We start from the raw sequence: 13027 nt of genomic DNA, 5'->3' as shown, positions 1-13027 counted from the left end.
ACACCACACACACACACACACACACACACACACACACACACACACACACACACACACACACACACACACACACACACACACACACACACACACACACACACACACACACACACACACACACACACACGGTGCGAGGCTCTGGGAAGATCTCGAAAGAAGAATTCTTAAGATACAAGCCTCTCTCACAGCACACTGGCACGAAAGAAGAAATCCAACCTTAATGCCCCTCGTCCAGCTCTGGCCGACAGCCTGCCGTCGAGTCACTGCAAATCGCGCATCCCGGCTGCACAATAAGGTCCCTCCATGCCAGCCGTCTACGTCCGGAACCGGCTTCGCGCCGCCACCGTGTGGGGCCTCGAGGCGCTCGTCCGCCGGTCTGAGCCCGCCTACGAGAGGCAGGCCGTGCTGCACGTTGCGGCGCGACCTTGGGACCCTGCGCCCTGCGGAGCCGCCAACGCCGTGGCGCATCCGGACGTGGGCGGCCTCTGGTTCATGCGACAGGCGGTTCCGCCCGCCGCCGTCGCCGCCATACGCGCGCTGGTGGAGGCGGCGGTCAGCGCACCGCGCAATCGAGGCGTCCACGCGCAGGTCGAGGCGGCGGGACGCGAGGTGGCCGCGCTCCTCGAGGCTGCCTCCAAGCAGCCGGCAGGCTCGGAGGCGTTTATCGAGGCGCACGAGCAAGCCGCGGTAGCGATGCGCCGGCGCGACGCCTTGCGCGCCGCCGCCGCGCAGCTGCCCGCGCCGCCGCCTCCCAAGCGCACTCCGCGCGAGTGGGAGTGGTACGAGTTTGAGCCCGGCCGGTGGATGGCGCCGATGCTGGCGCACCCGGCGGACGGCGGCATCGCGTCGCTCGCAGCGCGGCGGCGGCACCTCTCTAACTTTGAGGTCTTCGGAGACGCGCCCGTCGACGAGTGGCTCTGCCTCGCATCGCTGCAGGAGGGCACCGCCGCCGGCTCCGCCGAGCGAAGAGGGTGCGAGTGGCTCCGCTGGCTGCAGCGCGAGCTGCCCAGGCGGCTCCCGTGCGTCGGAGCCGTCGACGAGCCGCTCGCCGTCTTCCACCAGCTGCAGTACCTGCAGCGCGGATGCGCAATCTCTGCGCACGTGGACGCGCCGACGCCTCCCGCGGACGTCGTCGCCACCCTCTCGCTCGGCACGGGCCTGCACGACACGGTGCGGGTCGGGTCGGCGCGGGTCAGACTGCGGCCGGGTGACCTGTACGCGATCGCCGGGCCTGCGAGGTGGGAGGAGACGCACGAGGTCCACCCGAGCACCTCGGACCGGCTCTCGCTCACCGTCCGCTTCGCGAGCCAAAGCGAACTTCAAAACTGCTAGCTCTGGCTGGGGGAGAGCGAGAGGGTAGATATACGTAGAGCGGAGGGACAGGTGCAGGGGACACGGACGAGGGAGCGAGGCAGAGAGGGAGAAACTCCCCCCGGATCTGAGAATGTGACTTAATGAGGTTAGCGAGGGGTTTTCACTTAGCGAGGGGTTTTCACTTAATGAGGTTGGAGACGTTTTCAAGATTAGCGTGTCAGAGTGAAATGGCACTAGCCCATAGTACAGGGATAGAGAAGAGTGGTCCCGGCATAGTCTCGTGAGGGTTAGGTTTCTGGAGCCTCGGGTGCTTTTACGCTTTTGATCGGCTTCGGGTCAGGGGAGAGTGCGACTTTTACCACTTTGGTCGTCTCGGAGCGCCCAACTTTTAGCATGTTTCAAAAATTTCTTCGGCGCTGCGCGCCGGGTGCAGCAAGTGCTAACTAGCTATCGTCCCGCAACGGCAACGAAGTAGTTCCCGCACACTACGTATGGCTAAAAAAATGCTGCCGCTCGCCCCTCGAAAGCGCCCGCCGGTGTGTGTCCAAACATGTATAGCGCTACAAGTTTGTGACACATAAGGACGCATCCTCCCACAACACTTCACCCGCTGGGGCTTGGTTGCAGCTGCCGACCATCTGCCGGCTTGGGGGGGCTAGTGGCATTCGCCGGAGAGTAGAATGTCCAAAAAAATTTCGCGCGCCTGCGGCGGCGCGACTTTTACCATTTTGCCCCGGGCGGGCCCACTTTTGTCGTTTTGCCCCAAATCTACACGGCTAGCCGTGCTTTTAGCGTTTTGACCCAAATCGGCCGAACTTTTAGGATACCCTCAGACTATGGGTCCCGGAAACAAGCCTCAAGAGACAGTGATGACAGATGAGTGATGCACAAGAGACTGATGCAGACGTGAGACTGAACCACTTACGAAATTACATGATCGCATGACTCTGCGGCGATGGAGGCCTGTGCGCCGAGGAAGAGGATTCATAGAGACTATCCTCCCGTCGTTGCACGCCACTAGACAGAGGAGAGAGCCCGAGGACAGTCTGAGAGGAAGGCGAGGTGTGTCGCTCTCGGTCGGCGCGAAGGCTCACTCGGCGAATCTGATCACCTCGCGTCCGGCGCCGTGCACAAACAGCACGCGGGGCAAGTTCTGCGCGAGGCCCTCAATGTACTCGACGTACTCGATGTGCGCGGCCAGGCGCTGGCGCTCCCCCTTCTCCCCCGGCTGCTCCGCGACCGACCAGAGGCCGCCGCTGGCGTCAGCGCCGGGGGGAGGAGACACGTCGGCGGGCCTGCCGGGCGAGCGCCTGAGCGGCGAGCCGGGGGGCGAGAAGCCGAACCCGCCCGAGCGGTCTGGCGCGAGGTTGTCTGGCGCGTCCGGCAGGTTGAGTATCACGAGCGACGAGCCGACGGACCGCTCGACGATGAGGGCGTGGATCTCGTCCCAGTCGTAGGCGACGGAGCTGTCGGTGCGCCCGTGCTGCGAGGAGGAGAAGAGGTCCGCCAGCTCCGCGACTGCCTCGTCGCCCAGGCCGTGCCGCGCGGCGAAGTCGGCGAGGCGCCGCTTCGGCGAGTCGACCGGCGGCGGCGGCGCCGCCGCGGTCGGCAGCGAGGGCAGCGAGCGCGACTCGCGGATCCACCGGGCGGGCCTGCTGGCCGCGAGCGACCAGGAGCTCTTCTGCGCCGCCGGCCCCGGCTCTGCCGGCCCCGGCTCCACCATCACAGCCGCTGGCGCCCGCGCGAGGACGGAGATGGCCTCCAGCTCGACGCCGCGCCGGTCGGGCGGGAGGCGCAGCCCGCCGAGCACGCTGAGCGGCGTCCCCTCGCCGTCCTCGGAAGAGTTCTCGGAAGAGGACTCGGCCTCACAGGCGGCGGGCGGCGAGGGCGGCGGCGACGAACGCGCCTCCACAGGCGGCGGCGTCGTGGCGCGGCTGGCGACGCAGCTGGCGGTCTGGCTGGGGGCGCAGCTGGCGGTCTGGCTCGGGGCGCGGCTTGCGGCGCGGCTGCTCGAGGTGCGGCGGCCGGAGTGGGGCGGGGCGAGGCTGGCCGAGGCGGCAGAGTGGGGCGAGGCGGCGGAGTGGCCGGCGGTGGAGGAGCGCCTCGAGACTGGCGCCAGCCGCGCGTCGGGCGCGGGGGAGGCGGAGGAGAGCTGGCGCACATCCTCGTCGCGCGAGTGGAGGTGCGGGTTGGCCTGCTCGGCGGCGGCGCGCTTCTCCTCCTCGAAGGAGCGCTGGGCGGAGGTGCGCATGTACGGCAGGATGGACCCCCTCGCGACGAGCAGCACCTCCTCCACCTTCGCCTCGATGTTGATGCGGCGGAGCAGCTCGTGCAGGTTGGAGCGGACGGCGCGCGGGTCGACGCCCGCCTCCATGACGAGGTGCAGCCGCAGGTCGCAGCCGCGCCACACGCGGTGCTTGCGCATCAGGTGCGCCATCAGCAGCATGAGGCCTGTTCACAGCTAGAGGTGTGAAGAGACGCTGTTCACGCGGTGCTTGCGCATCAAGTGCGCCATCAGCAGCATGAGGCCTCCGTCGCGGATGATCCACCACACGTCGATGAAGCCTACAGGAAGGTTCCGGGAAAGGTCAAGGAAAGGTCCGAGAAGTGGGATGATGCACCACACGTCGAGGAAGCCCGACAGCTCCTCGTCGGGGCCGGGGAAGGAGGAGAGGCGGTGGCAGAGCAGCAGCGTCTTCTCGTGGATCGTCGCCGCGTTGATGGTCGACACCAGCTCCGGGACGTACTTTTCGGGCTCGTCCCGCCACCACCACGGCCAGCCCATCAGCAGCGTGTTTGGCACGAGCGGGCCGAGGCCAGCCCACTGGATGGCGCCTAGAAGGTTCCTAGAAGGTTCCTAGAAGGTTCCTAGAAGGTTCCCTCCTCCCAGCCCACTGGATGGCGCCCAGCTTCCCCTCGAGGAGCGTCCGCGCCAGGATCGTCTTGCAGAAGCCGCGCACGCCCATCCTGCCCATCAGCGAGTCCATGCGCGCGCGCTCCGCCTCGGCGAGCGCCACGGCGCGCAGAGAGTCGGCGGACGCGCCCGGCACGACGGCGGCGGCGATGACGAGCCCCGACCCGTGCCGCAGCTGCGCCGCGACGGAGAACATTCGCTCGTGCGTGTGGCCGACGTCGCCACGCACGAGGTCGCCGAGCGAGCTGGAGGACGGCTCGGCCGGCGGCTCGGCCTCGCCCCAGCCCGCCGCCGCGCTGCTGCCCCGCCGCGAGCCGTGCGACTCCTCCTCGCGCAGCTGGTACAGGAGGAGGAGCTGCGGCCGCCTAGTTGCAGCGGAGTGCGGGTGGCGAGCGTACGACGGGGGGCAGCCATGGGAGGAGGAGGCGGCGTCCGCCAGTTCTCGTCGAGGTGCGCCTTGATGTCGATTATTATTCGATTTACAGTTATTCGATTATTATTATATTTACAGTTCTCGCCGAGGTGCGCCTTGATGTCGATGCCGGTGAGGGAGCGCATCGCGAGCTGGAAGCGGAGGCCGACGAGGGCCGACCCCCAGTCGGTCTGCGCGTTTGTGCGTACGACGAGCGCGAGGACGAGGAGGGTGAGCAGCCAGGCGCCGAGGGCGTACCTCCAGTCGATGACGAACATGATGCTGGTGCAGAGGACGAAGCCGACCAGGCCGACCGCCCAGTGGAAGTAGCGGAAGCGCGGCCGCCAGTGCGGGTCCTTGAGCAGGGCGAGCAGGCAGGGTGTGAACAAGGAAATGTCTAGGAAGTGTCTAGGAGGGGTCCTTGAGCAGGCCGAGCAGGCAGCAGTTAGGGTTAGGGTCAGGGTTAGGGTCAGGGTCAGGGTCAGGGTTAGCCTTGAGCAGGCCGAGCAGGCAGCAGTTGAGGTTCATCATGGAGTAGCAGGTGAGGAAGCACATCGACAGCAGCGGCGCGACGGCGTTGAGCGAGCCGATCAGCACGCACATGGCGCCGACCAGGTACGTTGCGGCGAGGGCGAGCTTCGGCTCGCCGCCGGTGAGGCGGGCGAGCGAGCGCATCGGGCGGAGCATGCCGTCGGCGGCGATGGACGCGAGGAGGCGGGGCGCGACGACGACGCACTGCAGCGCCTGTCCGAGGGGAGGGCGGTGGGGTGCTGCGTGTGGTCTACTGCAGCGCAAGGGGAGGGCGGTGGGGTGCGTGCTGCGTGCTGCGTGTGATCTACTGCGTGTGATCTACTGCGAGCGCCTGTCCGAGCGAGGAGAGGACAATCCCGATCTGCGCCGCCTTGACGGAGGGGTAGATGAGCTCGTCCAGCTGGCCGTGCTCCATCGTGAGGTACTCGCGCTCTCCGACGGCGGCCTGCGCACGGGGGCGGGGGCGTGAGGAGACGCCGCGCACAACGAGAGGATGCGGGGACCGTTCAACCCACCCAGAAGAGATGCGTGTGTGTGTGTGCGTGCGTGTGGGCGTGTGTGTGCGTGTGCGTGTGTGCGCGTGCGCGTGTGTGTGGGCGTGTGTGTGCGTGTGCGTGTGTGTGTGTGTGCGTGTGTGCGTGTGTGTGTGTGCGTGTGTGTGCGTGTGTGTGTGTGTGTGTGTGTGTGAGAGGTTGCTGTCGACCGTACCCAGAGGATGAGGAAGGAGACGTAGACGCAGAAGGAGAGGGTGATGGCGCCGAGGGTGCCGCGCGGGATGGCGCTGGCCTGCCGGAGGGGGGGAGGAGAGGTATGTGTGGGGGGGGAGGGGGAGGAGGGGGAGGGGAGGGGGAGGGGGAGGGGAGAGAAGAGGGGAGGGTGAGGGGGAGGGGGAGGGGAGGAGAGGAGGGAGCAGTGGCAGAGGTGGGGGGAGGCGCGCGCCGGGTCGCGTAGCGAGGAGGCGCGGTTGGCGCCGGAGAGGATGCCTGCAGGGAATAGAGCAGAAAGATAACAGCGGATGCCTGCAGGGAGGCTCTATATGACATGTATAGGCTGTAGAGGATGCCTGCAGGGAGGATCGAGGGCAGCTGCGGAGGGCGTATCCAAGGCGGGTGGCGGTTGCAGGGACCGTGCCGGTGAAGCAGGGGTAGAAGATGGCGAGGCTAGATCTCGGCTAGATCTCGGTGATAGGGTGCCGGTGAAGCAGGGGAAGAAGATGGCGAGGCAGTCGGTGAACTCGTACCTACATAACATACCATGTAATAGACGACACATACTGTATTTGGCGAGGCCGTCGGTGAGCTCGCACCCGGGGGCGAAGGAGGGGCCCCAGTTGGCACGCAGGTTTGCGGTGGAGAGGCCGGAGGGCGCGGGTCCGGTGGCGTTGGCGGGCGCGTCGATCGGCTCGAGGTTCGGGGCTCCGAAGAGGGAGAGGTAGAAGGAGAGCATGGTGAGGAGGACGACGGCGAAGAAGACGAGGCCGAGCTGCGAGATGAGGCGGATGCCGCCTAGATTAGATGATCACAGGTTGTAGACTACAGAGTTGGAGCTTCGAGGTGAGGCGGGTCCCGCCCGCGACGAGCAGCGCGAGGGCGAGCATGAAGGCGGACGCCCAGGCCCGCACCGCGTTGATGTGCGTCGTGAACTCGAAGAGCGAGTGCTGCACCATCTCCAGCTCCTCGCAGGCGCCGAGCACCTTTGAGGAGGGGGGAGGAGCGGAGGAGGAGGCGAGTGGGAGGGACGAGGCGGGGGGAGGGGACCGGGCGGCGCAGCGCGAGACACGGCCGCGAGGGGACCGCCGCTACTGCAGGACCGCCGCTACTGCAGGACCACCTCGAGCACCGCCAGAAAGACGATGCCCAAGAAGTAGACGAGGCCGACCGCGGTGGCCATCTCCTTGCCGAGGGCTCGCGCGAGCATTGGGTACACTCCGGCGAGGCCCTGGCTCGTGCCGCACGTGGCGATGGCGCTCAGCGATAGAGCCGTGAGGAGGGCGACCATAAACGAGAGGGACGCGATCAGCAGCGCATAGCCGAGGCCGCTGTACCCCACTATCTTGTAGAAGCGGAGAAAGATGATGACGCCCCACATATTCTCGCAGGTTGGCACCAGCACGCCCTTGTACGTTCCCAGCTTGCCTCGCTGCTGCACAGGAGCTGGATGCGAGCCACCTCTCTGGCTCATCATCGTGATCTGCTTGTGGAGGGTCGGCCCCTCGGACACGGCGGCCCGGCGCGGTGTAGCCACCATCGCGCGAGAGTGCACGGGATCACTGTCCGTAAGGCTGCTCTCTCGAACGGGAAAAGACACGAACGTGGAGCGCTAAAAGCCGGTGCGTTGCAACGGCTGCTCTTTGAGTCGGGTCCACCAAGGCCTTGCAGTTGGGTGTTTCGGCGGAAAAAAGAGGAAAGCTCGGGCGAAACGCCTTTTGAAGGTGCGATACTGGAAGCCCATATAGGTCTTGAGCGACACTACGTTTCCGAACAAACAAATGACGTGTGAGCGTTGTTTGATTGCCTAAAATCTCAAAACAAACGTGTGAGTGTTAGAGTTGTTTGGTATTGCTTAAGGTATTGCTAAAAACTCTCGTTTCCGCAGCTGGGGATTCTCCGGGTACCCCTCTTTGTACCCGTGCTGGCCGGATTCCTCCTCCGAACAACTCAAGTTCGATCGGCCCCAGTCTCGAACTGGCAGCCACTATCTCACCGGAGGTACCATGTCCGAGGAGGCCACCGGCCAAAAGCGCATGTCTTGAAGGTCCGATACTGGAAGCCCATATAGGCACCTTACAGAAAAAGAAAAAGAAAACAGACAACCCAAGGGAGGGATGGGAGGACGGCACGCCGCCACCACACAGGGATTTTAAGGAGAGGTGTGTGGTGCGCTATCCGTCGCCCACCCTAGGGAGTCTGCCTCTTCCTATCTCTCTTCGCAGTCTCTCGCTGATTCTCGCTGCACCGGGATTGTGCGAGCGTGGCGGCTTTTTCTTTTGCGAACGAGTCCATGGCCGCCTCCGCGAGGCCCTCCGTGCTCGTGCTCGGTGGCACGCAGTTCATCGGCCGCGCCTCGGTGGCCGCGCTCCTCTCCGACGGCGGCTACGACGTCACCCTCCTCAACCGCGGGAGGAGCCGGCCCAATCCGTTCGAGGGCCGCGTCGCCACGCTGAAGGCGGATCGCACAGACGCGGCGGCGGTGGAGGCGGCGCTCGCGTCGCGGCGGTGGGACGCGGTGATCGACTTCATCGCCTTTGCGCCGGCGGACCTCGCTCCCATCGTGTCGCGGCGCGAGTCGATCGGGCTCTACGTCGTCATCTCGACCGATTCGGTGTACATGGCGTGCGACCCGGGCAGCTTCTCGCGGGGCGCGGCTGGCGGGCTGCTGGAGGAGTCGAGCGGCGGCGCGATCGACGTGGCGCGCGCCGCCGACGACCGGTACGGCGAGGGCAAGCTGCTGCTCGAGCGCGCGCTGGCGGAGAGCGGGCTGCGGTACGTGGCGCTGCGGCTGCCGGACGTGCTCGGGAGGCACGAGAACACGGGCCGGCAGCACAGCCTGATCACGCGGCTCATCAAGGGCAAGGCGGTCGGGACGAGGGAAGCGGGCGAGGAGGGGAGCGGCGGCTTCCGATTCGCGTTTGGCGGCGAGGGCGGCGGCGAGGGCGGCGGCGAGGGAGCGAGCCGCAAGGTGCGGGCGGTGCTGGCCGGCGCCGAGGCATATCGGCCGGCGGCCTGTGAGAGAGCTTTGGCGCTGCCGCATTAGGTGTCGGTGGTGTTTGCGGAGGACGTCGCGACGGCGGTGGCTGCGGTGCTCGCCCGAGGGTGCGGGGGAGGGGCCGGCTCGTGGCCGGAGGGGGCGGGCGGAGGGCGGGGCGTGTCGCTCCACATCTGCCAGAGGGAGGCGGTGAGCTGGCGGCGGCTGGTGGCCGGGCTGGCGGACGCCTTGCGGAACCAGGGCGTCTCTGTGCCGCCGCCGACCTTTGACCCGGAGGCGTCGACTCGCTTCCTCTCGGTCGACTTTGGCCACCTCGACGGGGGGGCGGCGGAGCGGGCGCTGCCTGGTTGGGCGGCGGCGCCGCTGGCGCAGAGGCTGGAGGAGACCGCGGCGTGGTGGGTCGGGCGGCCGCGGGAGAGCTTTGAGGAGAAGGCGGCCGCGGCGGCCGCGGCCGGGAAGCGCAAGTCGCGAACCTAGCAATGCGCTACCCGCCGCCCGCACAGCACGTGATACATGTAGCATCATGCGTCTCTCCCACACATCCTTGCGCTCTATAAACAAATCCAACTACACCAGATTTCACAAGATTCTACATCGCGCGCCACTGCAGGGCCTGAGGACATTCGTGCACAAAGCAGATACCAGACGTCGGTTTCCGGCATGTTGTGCGAGTATATGGGACACGATGTCTCAAATATGAGGGGTTTTGACTCCTACCGGCTCCTGACGCTATCCCTGGCAGCTCTAATGACCAGGATCAGTAGTGCTATGATAGAGGGTGCCCATACTAGCGAAGGAGCTGCCACACTCGCCCGGAACGTCCCCTTCTCGGGCCGGTTCTGCAGCCCGCGAGAGCCGACAGCGGGGCCGTGCCGCGGGTGCCTACTGCCGAGTGCCACAAACACTGCGCCGTCCCGCCATCACCTACAGGCTGTCTTGTGTGATGGTTGGGATGTCCAAACGCCACCATCTTGGCTCTTGCGACCTCAAACCCGCGAGCTGTATGGGTGGTCCTGACGTCGACAGACGCCCGATGACCACGGTGAAGCTGAGCCGGAACGAGTCGACAAGTCTCGTCTGAGCCCGTGGCGGTCGCCGGCTGAGTCGCTGTGCACGGGCCGGTACCTCAGGCGTCACCTCCGCAGCCTCAGGTCTCACACTCCATCACCTCCGCCGGGACGCCTTCGGTGGCACGCTCGGCGGCGAGTTTGTTGCAGCCCCACAGCGAGCGCGGCGTCGAGCCTAATCGGTCTGGTCGGTCGGCCGCACTCCCTGGGTGCCAGGGAGTGCGGCCGACACGCGAGCGGTGCTTCCTGGCAGCGCGCGCCAGCTGTGGGGCTGCAACAAACTCGCCACGCTTTTTTGGGACATTTTCGACGCTTTTGTCCCATATACTCGCACAACAAGCCTTCCCATAGGGTTTCTCTGCTGCGGTTTCCCATGGCGGTTTCCCGTAGCCGAAAACCCAGGGGTCGGTTGGTTTCTGCGGCGCGCTCTGTTTTTTGGGGGATCTGTTTTCTGGGACACCCGCCTCGATTTCCCGGGATCTGCCTGTGGGTCTGGTTTCTGCGGTGTGAATACATCTCCCGCTTCGTCCTATGAGCTCATTCCGGCCAATGAACAGGTGTACCCCGATGCGAATTTTTTCAAGTGGGAACCGCGAAACGGAACGGGATCTGCACTTGGAGACTGCGTTCTGGTTTCTGGTTTCTGCTCCGAATGGTGCAACTGGTGATGAGTGTTACAAGCTGAGAAGGGTTGTCAACGCCGGGTGCGGGTAAATCTCGGCACGGATCGGCACGTGTGGTACAATTGTAGCGTGCGATGAGGCCTTGCCAGCTCCTGGTGGTCCCCTCAAGATCGCCGCGCGCATTGGCCGCTCCGCCGACGTTGTGATGAGCTTCTTTCTGTCTCCAACAGAGTAGATCCAAACACACTATTGATAGGTGATAGGTACTCAAAACACTCGCACAACGCCTGCCTTTCACAGCTCAGCCTTTCAGGGCTTGGGCATGACAAGCAACGGCCCCGCCGGTCGGCGTCCGATGCACGAGGCAGCCATGTTGGCTGCCACGGCGTTTCCGCTCGGGATCGCGGCAGCCTGGCGGACTCGACCGCATCGCAGGCCTCCCTCCCGTGAGCCACAAAAGTGCGTGGCAGCGCGGCGCGCCGTCATAGTCTTCTTTCTTTCTTGTTGTTCGTGTGTTATCCTCTCTCGCGTGCGAAAAGGGCAACAAGAGGTAGATAGAGGTCTCGCATGTCGAACGCGCGCGCGTGAGAGCGTGTGAGTCGCGATTTCGTGTTGGTTTTCAAAAATCCCCGCTACCTCGCCCGCTCGCGCCCGACTTTCTACTTCCTCGTGATCCAACCCGCCACCCCCCTCGCCTCGTCACCCTCCCGCCGCCTCGCCGCTACCTCGCCCGCTCGCGCCCGACTTTCTACCTCCTCGTGATCCAACCCGCCACCCCCCTCGCCTCGTTACCCTCCCGCCGCCTCGCCGCTGCCCCGCCCGCTCGCGCCCGACTTTCTACTTCCTCGTGATCCAACCCGCCACCCCCCTCGCCTCGTCACCCTCCCGCCGCCTCGCCGCTACCTCGCCCGCTCGCGCCCGACTTTCTACCTCCTCGTGATCCAACCCGCCACCCCCCTCGCCTCGTCACCCTCCCGCCGCCTCGCCGCTGCCCCGCCCGCTCGCGCCCGACTTTCTACCTCCTCGTGATCCAACCCGCCACCCCCCTCGCCTCGTCACCCTCCCGCCGCCTCGCCGCTACCTCGCCCGCTCGCGCCCGACTTTCTACCTCCTCGTGATCCGAACCGCCGCCACCCTCGCCTCACCCTCCCGCCCGACTTTCTACTCCCTCGTGATCCGGACCGCCGCCACCCTCGCCTCACCCCTCGCCCCCCGCCCGGCCGTTTCCCCGCAGTCCAATGCTCCGCCGTTCCTTCGCCGCTGTGGTCTGCCGTCGTGCCACCGTTCCTTACCGTGCCGCTCCTTCCTCCGTGCCACCGAGGCTTCGGCCACCGAGGCTTCGGCCACCGAGGCTTCTGCCACCGAGGCTTCGGCCACCGAGGCTTCGGCCAACGAGGCTTCGGCCAACGATATTATTGCTGCCGCCCCCCCTGCCGTCCGTTACCGCCGTGCCGCCGTACCGCCGCTCCTACAGTGCCGCGCCCGCCGCGCCGTATGTCCCGCCGTCCGATGTCCTGCCTGCCGCCTGCTGCCGCCGCGCCGCCTTACCGCCGACCCTTACCGTGCCGCGCCGCCTTTACACGCACACCTTACTTTCTGCTCGACCGAGTTTGCGCTGATGAGCGAACCGAGCCGCCGGGTGCCCCGCAGCGGCCTCGCTGGGCCAGAACATCGGCCCCGAGTGCTCCGCAGCAGCCTTGCTGGGCCAGAACGTCGGCCCGCGAGGTGGGGTGCTAGTCTGAGACCCATACGTGGCAGTTCCCTTGCTCCAAGCGCTTGCGCTTCGGCGGTAGTGATCTAATCACCCGAATACCACGTTCGGATCGCTCCTCATCGCAAACCCTGTCAGCAGTTCACCTACGGGTATGTTCGTAAGAGCTACATACACTGAAAATCTCTCTCGTGTCTCGTACTCGAGTAGGGTGAGAGATGACGTGTGAGTGTTAGAGTTGAGAGATAAGGCGTCCACCTCACCCGCCCGCCCGCGTGCGTGCGTGTCTTCTCGGAGAGAGGAGCCACCCTCCCTTCCTCCTGTCCGTGTCTGTCCCGCGCACATTGTCATGGAAGGTGGAGCGCGCACATTGTAGCGAAGTCAAGCTCTTAGTCCTTAGAAACGTTTACGATTTCCGCAGTAGACGTCCCTGGAAAAGCGGCGGGTCCTGGAAGGAGTACCCATCTTCAGGCTGAATCAGCACAAGAGCTCCTTTCGTTCGATCACCACCTACGCTCGGTGCGCCATGCTCTCTGTCCTCACGCTCGGCGCGCCCATCGACATCTTTGCGCCCATCGAGAACCTGCTCAAGCCGGAAGCACCGCTAGCGCAGCTCAGCGGTGATGAATTTGACCGTCGCGTTGACCGCGCAGCGGAAAAGTGCGAACAAGAACCAGCGGACGACTTCTGCTCTTGCCTGATTCGGGAGAGCTTTCCACCGATGCTCCCGTTCCAGAGCCCCGATCAAGC

At 65.5% G+C, this 13027-nt stretch overlaps 3 protein-coding genes across 3 annotated transcripts; 2 read left to right on the top strand and 1 right to left on the bottom strand.

The window, feature by feature from the left end:
• Nucleotides 1-234: 234 nt before the first annotated feature.
• On the top strand, nt 235-1518 carry EMIHUDRAFT_438823 (hypothetical protein). The gene has a single exon (XM_005758292.1). It carries the CDS (start codon nt 304-306, stop codon nt 1330-1332), a length of 1029 nt encoding a protein of 342 aa, XP_005758349.1. The 5' UTR covers nt 235-303; the 3' UTR covers nt 1333-1518.
• A 594-nt stretch (nt 1519-2112) lies between these two features.
• EMIHUDRAFT_438821 (hypothetical protein) lies at nt 2113-7542 on the bottom strand. The gene is made up of 13 exons (XM_005758291.1): nt 7002-7542; nt 6741-6864; nt 6478-6676; nt 6365-6411; nt 6111-6154; nt 5880-5957; nt 5503-5616; nt 5133-5384; nt 4738-4996; nt 4220-4594; nt 3952-4149; nt 3844-3879; nt 2113-3765 (listed from the first exon to the last, which is right to left on the bottom strand). Exons 1-13 carry the CDS (start codon nt 7416-7418, stop codon nt 2405-2407), a joined length of 3504 nt encoding a protein of 1167 aa, XP_005758348.1. The 5' UTR covers nt 7419-7542; the 3' UTR covers nt 2113-2404.
• A 629-nt stretch (nt 7543-8171) lies between these two features.
• On the top strand, nt 8172-12308 carry EMIHUDRAFT_453554 (hypothetical protein; the record flags this gene model as incomplete). The annotated part of the gene is made up of 5 exons (XM_005758290.1): nt 8172-8747; nt 8925-8983; nt 9059-9275; nt 9487-9523; nt 12217-12308. 5 exons carry the CDS (start codon nt 8172-8174, stop codon nt 12306-12308), a joined length of 981 nt encoding a protein of 326 aa, XP_005758347.1.
• Nucleotides 12309-13027: the final 719 nt, after the last annotated feature.

The sequence above is a fragment of the Emiliania huxleyi genome, assembly GCF_000372725.1.
Source record: "Emiliania huxleyi CCMP1516 unplaced genomic scaffold EMIHUscaffold_87, whole genome shotgun sequence".
In the NCBI taxonomy this organism is placed as follows: Eukaryota; Haptophyta; order Isochrysidales; family Noelaerhabdaceae; genus Emiliania; species Emiliania huxleyi.
Note: the sequence above shows the minus strand (reverse complement) of the source record. Positions and strands in the feature narration are given on the sequence as shown.